At 39.2% G+C, this 12,005-nt stretch overlaps 1 protein-coding gene across 1 annotated transcript in view; it reads right to left on the bottom strand.

Moving 5' to 3' along the window:
- FBN2 (fibrillin 2) overlaps nucleotides 1-12,005 on the bottom strand; it is a 224,886-nt gene that overhangs the window by 114,364 nt on the left and 98,517 nt on the right. Inside the window, exon 8 of the mRNA XM_055548444.1 lies at nucleotides 9,597-9,722. Within this exon, the coding sequence (XP_055404419.1) occupies nucleotides 9,597-9,722 (126 nt within the window). The remainder of the gene's footprint in view (nucleotides 1-9,596; nucleotides 9,723-12,005) is intronic.

Genomic DNA, 12,005 nt, shown 5'->3' with positions numbered 1-12,005 from the left:
AAGCCTTGCATGCTGCAGTGCATGGGGTCACAAAATGGGACATGACTTAACAACTGAACAATAGCAATAACATCGGAGACATAAACAATCTACTTTCAATCCTTTGCATCAAAAGCATGAAAATGAGATACAGACACCGTGTAGTGTGATATCTCATAGTTAAGATCTCTCCAAAAATACATTACAAAAGGAAAACAGTGCCTGAGAGATGGGTTATTTCGTTTGTATCTCTGAACTGCATGGTCCTTAGAAAGTACTCTGTTGAAAATGTGCCATATGGAAGAATAAAAAGGAACATCCCATACAACTAAGAGTTGTCAAGACATGCCATCCCTTGAAATATGGAATTATTAGGGGCAAAGAAAGATGAGGCCTGTTTATAACATCATTAGAACAAATTCTTCTAGTGCTTGGTATGTGTTTAACTGCAGAACTGATATGGTTGTAAGTAATGAAAACATGTCTATTCCTCTAATAATCTCTTATCACCCTCGCTATACTCCCAGAAGAAGGTTTACATCAAGCCTTATTGAAAGCCACACTGAGAAAGAGGAAGTAATCCATCTTCTCTGATTAAAATATAAATCTACCTTGAAACAAAATAATGGTACTCTTATCAGAGTTTGTTTCATGGCTTGACATTTAGTGTAAACTTGATTTAAAAGAACTAACAGTTAGTTATACAATGTGATGAAAACTTGGTAAAAGATGGGGGAGGTTGTACCTTGAAAAAATACATCTCCTGTTGAATGAGCTTAGCTCGTTAAAAATGAAGGGGTCAACCAGAAAGCCATGATGAGGTGAGCTCAAGTCAGAAGACTAGTGATAGTATGTGTTCAATAGATAAAAAAAATCATGGCCTCAGACTTCATCCCCTGATTCTGCAGGCCCGCACTTGCTTCTCTGAGGGTCTGGCATCAACCTGAGTTCCATTTGACTAATTCTGCAGATTCTTGCTATTTCTAAAATACTTGCATGTTGCTTTCATGTTGCCATCATACACGACTAACTAGAACTAGGAAGAATGAATGAGAAAGAACCACTGTGGCTCCTTGGTTTACTTCTTCCTTTAAGCAGTGGAATTTTTCTTCCTCATCACCTAACTTTCTCTTTCAAGGACATTCTTTCTTAATTAAAACTACACCCCCTGACTGACCAGTCACTTTTATATGATTTTTCTGATTAAAACTAAAATGCTATATAGTGTATGGTTTCATCCCTGTCTCCTCTACCCCTTTTCAGTTCATTTTAGCCACTCAGTCGTGTCAAACTCTTTGCAACACCATGGGCTGCAGCACACCAGGCCTCCCTGTCCATCACCAACTCCCAGAGTTTACTCAAATGCATGTTCATTAAGTCAGTGATGCCTTCCAACCATCTCATTCTCTGTCAACCCCTTCTCTTCCTACCTTCAATCTTTCCCAGCATCAGGGTCTTTTCAAATACTTTCAAAAAGTATTGGAGTTTCGGCTTCAACATCAGTCCTTCCAATGAATATTCAGGACTGATTTCCTTTAGGATGGACTGGTTGGATCTTGATGTCCAGAGGATTCTCAAGAGTCTTCTACAACACCACAGTTCAAAAGCATTTATTCTTCGGCACTCAGCTTTCTTTATAGAGTCCAACTCTCACATCCATACATGACTACTGGAAAAACCATAGCCTTGACTAGCCGGACCTTTGTTGGCAAAGAAATGTCTCTGCTTTTGAATAAGCTGTCATAGCCAAGAGCAAGCATCTTTTAATTTCATGACTGCAGTCACCATCTACAGTGATTTTGGAGCCAGAAAAAAATAAAGTTCTCACTGTTTGCACTGTTTCCCCATCTATTTCCCATGAAGTGATGGGACCAGATGCCATGATCTTAGTTTTCTGAACGTTGAGTTTTAAGCCAACTTTTTCACTCTCCTCTTTCACTTTCATCAAGAGGCTCTTTAGTTCTTCTTTGCTTTCTGCCATAAGGGAGGTATCATCTGCATATCTTAGGGTATTGATATTTCTCCTGGCAATCTTGATTCCAGCTTGTGCTTCATCCAGTCCAGCATTTCTCATAATGTATTATGCAAAGAAGCTAAATAAGCAGGGTAACAATATACAGCCTTGACGTACTCCTTTCCTGATTTGGAACCAGTCTGTTGTTTCATGTCCAGTTCTAACTGTTGTTTCTTGACCTGCATACAGATTTCTCAGAAGGCAGGTCAAGTTGTCTGGTATTTCCACCTCTTGAAGAATTTCCCACAGTTTGTGGTGATCCATACAGTCAAAGGCTTTGGCATAGTCAATAAAGCAGAAGTAGATATTTTTCTGGAACTCCCTTGCTTTTTCCATGACCCAGCAGATGTTGGCAATTTGATCTCTGGTTCCTCTGCCTTTTCTAAATACAGCTTGAACATCTGGAAGTTCACAGTTCACATATTGCTGAAGCCTGGCTTGGAGAATTTTGAGCATTACTTTACTAGTATGTGAGATGAGTGCAATTGTGTGGTAGTTTGAGGATTCTTTGGCATTGCCTTTCTTTGGGATCAGAATGAAAACTGACCTTTTCCAGTCCTGTGGCCACTGCTGAGTTTTCCAAATTTGCTGGCATATTGAGTGCAGCACTTTCACAGCATCATCTTTCAGGATTTGGAATAGCTCAACTGGAATTCCATCACCTCCACTAGCTTTGTTTGTAGTGATGCTTCCTAATGCCCACTTGACTTCGCATTCCAGAATGTCTGGCTCTAGGTGAGTGATCACACCATCATGATTATCTGCATCATGAATATCTTTTTTGCACAGTTCTGTGTATTCTTGTCACCTCTTCTTAATATCTTCTGCTTCTGTTAGGTCCATACCATTTCTGTCCTTTATTGTCCCATCTTTGCATGAAAAGTTCCCTTGGTATCTCTAGTCTTTCCCATTCTATTGTTTTCATCTATTTCTTTGCATTGATCACTGAGGAAGGCTTTCTTTTCTCTCCTTGCTATTTGGAACTCTGCATTCAAATGGGTATATCTTTCCTTTTCTCCTTTGTCTTTCACTTCTCTTCTTTTCAGAGCTGTTTGTAAGGACTCCTCAGACCATTTTGCCTTTTTGCATTTCTTTTTCTTAGAGATGGTTTTGATCACTGCCTCCTGTACAATGTCACGAATCTGCATCCATAGTTCTTCAGGCACTCTGTCTATCAGATCTAGGCCCTTAAATCTATTTCTCACTTCTACTGTATAATCATAAGGGATGTGATTTAGGTCATGTCTGAATGGTCTAGTGGTTTTTCCTACTTTCTTCAATTTAAGTCTGAATTTGGCAATAAGGAGTTCATGGTCTGAGCCACAGTCAGCTCCTGGTCTTGTTTTTGCTGACTGTATAGAGCTTCTCAGTCTTTAGCTGCAAAGAATATAATCAATCTCATTTCGGTGTTGACCATCTTTTGATGTCCATGTGTAGAGTCTTCTCTTGTGTTGTTGGAAGAGAGTGTTTGCTATGACTAGTGCGTTCTCTTGGCAAACTCTCTTAGCATTTGCCCTTCTGTATTCCAAGGCCAAATTTGCCCGTTACTCCAGGTAATTAATTCTTGACTTCCTTCTTTTGCATTCCAGTCCCCTATAATGAAAAGGACATCTTTTGGGGGTGTTAGTTCTAGAAGGTCTTGTAGGTCTTCACAGAAATGTTCAACTTCAGCTTCTTCAGCATTATTGGTTGGGCATAGACTTGGATTACTGTGATAGTAGTTAAACATATTTAGGTGTTTGGGGTTATCCTTCAAGCATTTGCAAATGCATGCATGCATGTAACGCAGGCAATCAACATCCATTATCACACAGAGTGCTGCACAGGGACAGCATATCCTGATCACCACTCTATATATCACTCTCTAAAGATCTTCCTCATTTCTCTTAAAGAGATTTCCCCCACTGATTTTTGTCTCTGTGCTGCTCACAATTCTTCATGGGCTCTCATAGTCCTCAGGATCAAGCTGAAACTTCTTAGAAAGGCAGTTAAGAGCCTCAGCAATAGAATCTTCATCTTAACCCATCTTCAACCACTTTCTTACTTAGCTCTCCTCCCCAGGCGACTCTTCCCACTGCCTCCCACGTCTACTCACTTTCAGCATCTGCAGTGCTGCTCAGGCCTTTCTCTTTGCTCAGCACAGTCCAATTGCTGTGCTCCCACCCATCTTTCAAGGTCTGTATCTTATCAGTGCTCACTTTCAAGAGAATTTTAACTATGACAGTCAGGCCTTTCTTTTGGATTTACAGCATTTATTGGCTAAGGAATTATTTAGCAATTAATTACCCACTGCCTCCAACTTTCTCTTATATTTTTATTTTTCACATTATGTTTTCTTGAGAATACTCCATGGCAATATTGTGCACTGAAATGTCTGTAAAGCTCAAGGAAATCCACTAGGATATTGTGGCAACGTCACATTACCTTAAGGACTTTTAAATGCTTACTCTCCATTTTCTGAACTTTGCTTGTTGCTGACTGGCACTTCTGAGTTACCCATGTAGGGTCCCTGCTAGTTCTGTGTGCACAGCGATAGCTGGCACATTAACTTGGATACAGAATCTGTTCACTGCTGCCTGTCAATCGGGCTTCCCTGGTGGCTCCGAAGGTAAAGAATCTACATGCAATGCAGGAAGACACAGGAGATGTGGGTTAGATCGCTGGGTCAGGAAGATCTCCTGGAGAAGGGCATGGCACTCCAGTATTCTTGCCTGGAGAATTCCACAGAGGAGCCTGGTAGGCTCCATGGGGTTGAAATGAGTTGCAAAGAGCCTGTCAATCATCACGGACTCATTGTTGACTGCCAGTCACTCTTCTTGCCTCCACTGCAACGTGGAAATGAAGTATTAATAATGTCATGAACATTAAAATGATATAAGGGTAATTAAGTTGTGCTATGAAAAATGCTTCATTGTCTTCTTCCATTACATTTTAACATTGTAATTAATTTCTTAATTTCATTGAATAATAAAGAACATGAAATTTTCAAAAAAAAAAGAAAAAAATTAGGTATGGGTCTACTTTTTTTGGAAATGACATCTCTTAGTAATCTTTGTTAAAAAGGAGGGCTGTTTCCTGGACATTTTAAAAAACTTGATGGAAAACATAAAATAAAAACAAATTAAGAATTTCATTTTTACACTTAGCATAAAACGAAATGAGAAAACTATCCCATTTTATAATTTAAATGACCATTAAACTGTCCTGCCATATGAGGGTATTTCTTACACATAGAGAAAAAGGAAGCTTATTGTTTCCTTATAATGTTGTAAATATTCAGGGTGTTTTGACTAACTAAGGAATCGGGGCAGCATTCAGTATGTGCTGCACTTAGAATAAAGCTGCAGATAACATGCAGTTTCCTGCTCAAGAAAAAAATTTTGAGAGCATCCAGCTCATTATTGTTAGCATATATATGGTTACAAAACAAATAGCATGGAAATACTTATGACATATATAATTTAATCATAAATAAATTCCATCTAGCAAAATACAGACTCAGATTTTAAAAAAAATCAAAATCAAAGATCTCTTACCTATTAAAATTTTAGGCTTATTTTTTTCTTATGTGGAAAACATAAACTTATTCCAAATGAAACATAGTTAAATTCAAAAAATTTTTCAGCTGCTTACTTAATTTTAACATTGGTTTTGCAATTTTGGAATGTCATTCTCCCCTCCTTAGGGGCTTTCCTCTGTTTCTCGGTCTGGATATTGATACTGAAATGAGTGGAGACTCCTGGTTAGCATGGGACTCATGTGCCACAGCTCCTGGAGCTCAAGCAAGCTCTCTCACATTCTGAGCATTGGAGACCATAACTCAGTGCCATCACATATCTCCAGCAGTCAAAGGATGCAAAGAAGCTATTAATTAATATTAATGAAATTCTTATGTTCAATCCCATCTCATTCATTTGCTGGTTTGCCTCTTCATTCAGAAAAAGATTTACTGAGCCCAAACTTCTATGGAAAGGACCGTATCAGGTCCCGAGGACAAAAAGCTGCATAAGGCAGGACCTAATGGTGCTTACAGTCTGGCCAATGAGCAGAGCAAAAATACTTGTGACACTGTGATAAACCCAGAAATGAAAGAAAGTAAAAAATATTATGGGAAGGGCCAACTGACTTTGTCCAAGAAGTAAATGTGGGTTAAGCAGGGATGGCTGTAAAAACAGTGATGTCTAAGTGGGGATTTAAAGGATGAGTTGGGTTTTAATGAGCATAGTAGGGGGAAGTCAAGATGCTTCAGGCAGAGGAAATACTGTGGGCAGTATTATGTACCACAATAAGAGCAATGTGTGAGGTGGCAGGTGGTTAGAGATGAGTCCTGAATACAGGCTGGGTCAGGCTCTAAAGGGCTTTGAAAGTTCAGGTAAAGGCTTAGAACTTTATATAAGAAGCAAGAGATAAAGAGTTCATCATGATTTAATGGTAAACCAAATGTCTGACATTGAAGAAAACAACCTCTGTAAATTGTTGGGGATCTTCATCATGATTATTTCAATATGATGGAGTTTGTGACTAAAAAAAGGACTTAGAAACTTAAGAAATAAGGGAGAAAGAAGTAACTTAGAAATCTGATCTAAAACACTTGTTATGGCAAATTCTGCCTTCTCACTAGTTGGTCTAGTTGTACAATTCATTCTCAAAGGCCTTCAGTTACTCCACACCATCTACCACATAAAACACATGCATCTTATTTGGCATTTTCAGAACTTCACAGTAATAACCTCACTTATGTCTCCAGGCACATTTCTTCTGGTCATTTCAAGAATATAAGTTTCCTAAAGTCAGGGTTTATGGCATCCAGCCAAGAATGTTCATTGATGACTCCTAACCTGACATTTTCCCTATAGGGTTGAGTTCATGCCTGTTTCAAGTGGAAGACTGCGTGTGTGTGTGTGTGTGTGCGCGCGCACATTCTTTTCCTATACAGTTTAAGAAAATTAAGCCAAGTGTAGGTTGTTCTGCTAATTTGCAATTCTGTTAAATTATGTGAAATGAATCAGACTTAGTACACTGTGAGCCAACTGATAACGCTGACCCTAAAATCAGTTAATTTGCTCAGTTTTATAGACTTAACATCTATAATGTATTACCAAGTGTAAGACAGAACTCTGATTCATTTGTAAAGAACAAATAATCATCATTCAAATCTTTTCAAAACCAACTGTCCGTGTGGTGGGAGAGAAACCACTCATGCTGGAGGCCTTGAGATCTAGGCAGAGGCTCTCCGTTAACTTAGAGTATCTAAGGAGACAGTACAGAACCAGAGTAACACAGATGCATGGAGACCTGGATTTAAATCCTGGCTCCATGGATCAGCCCTGAAACATCATATAAGTCATTTAACCTCTCTAAATCTCAATTTCTTCATCTACAAATCAGAATAATTATGCCTATCACACAGGGCTATTAGAAGGATTACATCCTCATTCTCCTATACCTCTTCCTCCTCCTAATGATAGTAAGTATAAGGAATAAGGAATATTTTATCACATATTTACTAGAAGGAACTGAAGTACAGAGAGGTCAGTAGCTTACCCAAGGTGCTCCCACTATGTGATAGTAAGGAGTAGATGTCCAGGGCCTCAAAAATGGTGTGTGCTTGATAACTGGCAGCTCTCGGTTTTAATACTGCTGCCACAGTTTCTTCTTTGACTTGACTTCTATGCATGACTACTGTTTATGATAACAACACAGCATTCTGAAGGCAGGATCTTCTCTCTCATCTCTTTGCTGTTGGATGGCCACAGCACGGTGTTTGGCATCTCAACAAGTGAACTCAAGCCTTTTTATTGGTACCCTATGACCTCTAGCTTACATCTTAAACTCTCTGTAACCTCCATCCCATCAATCCAGTTCATGTGTACATCATTTGGATATACAAAGTCCATGGTGCTTAGGGACTCACACACCCTCCCAATGGGGATAGGAGATGGTCACTGCCCAGACAGTCATCCTCTAGGGAACCAAGCAACTATAGTCTTTGGGTGCTGGTTTGATTTCCTTAATTAAATTCCTGTACTACAGGAATCTTTAGTGATCTTAAAGTCTAAAGCTTATTAAAAAATAGATGACCTACATATGACTGAAAGCACTGTTTTATCTTTCTAAATAAAAGAGAACATGCAATATATCTGGCTTTAGTTAAAATATGCTTAAAACACAAAATTAAAGGTACTGATTTCTTTTTTGTATTAACTGCCTCTTGAGAAACCTATATACAGGTCAGGAAGCAACAGTTAGAACTGGACATAGAACAACAGACTGGTTCCAAATAGGAAAAGGAGTACGTCAAGGCTGTATATTGTCACCCTGCTTATTTAACTTCTATGTAGAGTACATCATGAGAAACGCTGGGCTGGAAGAAGCACAAGCTGGAATCAAGATTGCTGGGAGAAATATCAATAAACCTCAGATATGCAGATGACACCACCCTTACGGCAGAAAGTGAAGAGGAACTAAAAAGCCTCTTGATGAAAGTGAAAGAGGAGAGTGAAAAAGTTGGCTTAAAGCTCAACATTCAGAAAACAAAGATCAGGGCATCTGGTCCCATCACTTCATGGGAAATAGATGGGGGAAACAGTGGAAACAGTGTCAGACTATTTTTCTGGGCTCCAAAATCACTGCAGATGGTGATTGCAGTCATGAAATTAAAAGACACTTACTCCTTGGAAGGAAAAGTTATGACCAATCTAGATAGCATATTCAAAAGCAGAGACATTACTTTGCCAACAAAGGTCCGTCTAGTCAAGGCTTTGGTTTTTCCAGTAGTCATGTATGGATGTGAGAGTTGGGCTGTGAAGAAAGCTCAGTGCCGAAGAATTGATGCTTTTGAACTGTGGTGTTGGAGAAGACTCTTGAGAGTCCTTTGGACTGCAAGGAGATCCAACCAGTCCATTCTGAAGGAGATCAGCCCTGGGATTTCTTTGGAAAGAATGATGCTAAAGCTGAAACTCCAGTACTTTGGCCACCTCATGTGAAGAGGTGATTCATTGGAAAAGACTCTGATACTGGAAGGGATTGGGGGCAGGAGGAGAAGGGGACGACAGAGGATGAGATGGCTGGATGGCATCACTGACTCGATGGACGTGAGTCTGAGTGAACTCCGGGAGTTGGTGATGGACAGGGAGGCCCGGCGTGCTGCGATTCATGGAGTCGAAAAGAGTTGGACACAACTGAGCGACTGAACTGAACTGAACTGAACTAGAATAAACATATGCTAAGTAAATAAGACACTGACTACATTCATGATTCATAACAATGAAAGAACTGTTAATTACTACACTTTGTCTCCCAAAGCAGATTTTAAAAAATCTTTCTCAGGCCTTTGTATCTGTAACATTCAGCAATGTCTTGAGGAAATCTTTCTTCATTTCAGAAATGACTCTGACAACATAAAGCAAACCCAAATGGCTTCTGATACTGAAGTTTGTGACATGAGCACCTGGCTGATCAATCCCTTGATAGCAGTACCATAAACAACTCTTTCAGCCACTTTCCCAAAGGTTTTATAATTGTTGCCATCTCTATACCTGCTTGGGCTGTTGTGTCATTAGAAAGAAGCAATGTATTGTGCCCTCAAAACCCGGAGGCTTACCAATGCACCGAGAACCATCTGTTGAGGTTACATATCCACGTGGACAAACACAAAAATAGCTTCCCACGGTGTTGGAACATTCGCCAGTTTCACATATCCCAGGAATGATGCTGCACTCGTCAATGTCTAATCAGGGAAAGAAGGAGAAGATGACTGAGAAAGGCTTTCATTAAATAGCTTTTAAAAAAAGTGTATGAGAGCACTGATGGTTGATTAGGTCGGATCGTATAACCTTGAAGATACTCTTGTTTCAGGCCCTAAAGAATTTCTCACACTATCTATGGGAACTGAGATGAAAGTAAACTCCCATGGCAGGAAAACAAGGCCAATGAAAGCAAAACTCCATATCCTCTTTTTCCTCCTCAAATGCAATTTAAATTGGAAATAAGTAAAGATGTAAATGTTTTAGTTTCCATTCTACATCATTTAGGGACTTATCCTACTAGAGACTTAAAAAAAACACACACATATGCAAGGATTACATTTTTAAATATGAAATAAGTACATTTAAAATTTTATAGCTAATTTTCACATTAATTATCTGAACCAATGGAGGGTGGCAAACACCTTTTTTTTTTTTTCTATTTGGCTTCAGGATATGTTTTTGTACTTACATCTGAATATGGGTATATCTGGCATTCTGGGAATTAACTTCAAACCTAAAATAATACAGTAAAATGGCAAAGGGCAAATGTGGGTGGCTTTGGGAGTTATCCAGTTTTCCTATTGTGCCTCCCTAAATTTATCCATTCAGCTTACTCAGTGCTGGGACTAGTCCACTCCCTTTCACATTAATGAAAGGTCTGCTTTCTTTAAAATTTTCCCCAAACCAGAAAACCTGGCCATTTATATAAGCGTTAATGTACTTCTCTTCTAGTTCAATAAGCAGAGAGAGGTGGAAAGTCAAACAAAGCTACAATTAGGTACACTGGGAGCGACTTGCTAATATATTGAAAAGGAAATGAGCCAGTATGAAGAGAATCCAGTCAGAGATGCCTGGGAATTAGCTGTCCTCTCTAAGCAACAGAGCTAGCAAAGACCAAGTGAATACAGGGAACAATTATAAAAGCCATAAGGCTAGATGATTACCAAAAAGTAAACCTGAGCTTTCAGTTTTTTAAAAGATGTATAATATATACACAAGCATATATATAAATATATATATGTATGTATACTCAGTTGCTTCAGTCGAGTCTGATTCTTTGTGACCCCATGGACTATAGCCTACCAGCCTCTTCCATACATGGGATTCTCCAGGCAAGAATACTGGAGTGGGTTGCCATGCCCTCCTCCAGGAGATCTTCCCCACCCAGGGACTGAACCTGCGTATCTCCTGCATCTCCTGCATTGCAAGCACATTCTTTTACTGCTGAGCCAAGGCGGAAGTCCCATATACGTATGTGTATATATATACACTTATATACACACATATATATGTTTAAGTGCATTGATAAAAAGCACAGAAAAATTATATTCTAATTATAAATACAAGGGAATAAATTTCAAACCCCACAATTTAAAAATGATTGACAATGCCTTAAATTTCTTTCCTCTATTGCTCTATGTGATCCAACCAGTCCATCCTAAAGGACATCAGTCCTGAATATTCATTGGAAGGACTGATGTTGAAGCTGAAACTCCAATACTTTGCCCACCTGATGCAAAGAGCTGACTCATTTGAAAAGGCCCTGATGCTAGGAAAGACTGAAGGTGGGAGGAGAAGGGGATGACAGAGGATGAGATGGTTGGATGGCATCACTGACTCAATGGACATGAGTTTGAGTAAACTCTGGGAGCTGGTGTTGGACAGGGAAGCCTGGCGTGCTTTAGTCCTTGGGGTTGCAAAGAGTCGGACATGACTAAGCGACTGAACTGAAGTGAACTGAATTGCTCTATTCATTCTTTTTTCCCCCACCATTTATTCTGACAAGTCATTCGTGCCTATAAGCAGTATGAAATAACTATATGCCTATGTCTTCTTGGAATGTTCTAATTCAAAAATATTACCAGATTCAGACAGCCTCTAAAATAATATCTTCATTAGAGGCTTAACAGTTAGCCGCTGAAGGCACAGTGGTACAAATCATAATCTATCAATTCCCCTAGAGAGTCCAGAATTCTAACATGAATTGGTTACATGAGGACCAAACATATAATGTGGTGAAAGAGTTACCATCAGATTTAATCCAACAAAACAAAACCATATGTGCAAAACTAGGGTCTGTTGAATCTTGTGTTGCTATCTTAGTGTGGGGCATCTTAATAAAACTGGACGTAGATTCAGAAGAGAAAGGAAACTAGAACAGCTATACTGTGATCACCAGATAAATTGATAAGCACTTCTAGATAAGGAAGACAGAAAAAGCAAACCGCATACGGTAAAGCAGCAAGCACTACAAAAGTGAAGAA

The sequence above is a fragment of the Bubalus kerabau genome, chromosome 1 (assembly GCF_029407905.1).
Source record: "Bubalus kerabau isolate K-KA32 ecotype Philippines breed swamp buffalo chromosome 1, PCC_UOA_SB_1v2, whole genome shotgun sequence".
Classification (NCBI taxonomy): domain Eukaryota; kingdom Metazoa; phylum Chordata; class Mammalia; order Artiodactyla; family Bovidae; genus Bubalus; species Bubalus kerabau.
The sequence above is the reverse complement of the archived record's forward strand: the minus strand, read 5'-3'. Positions and strand labels throughout refer to the sequence as shown.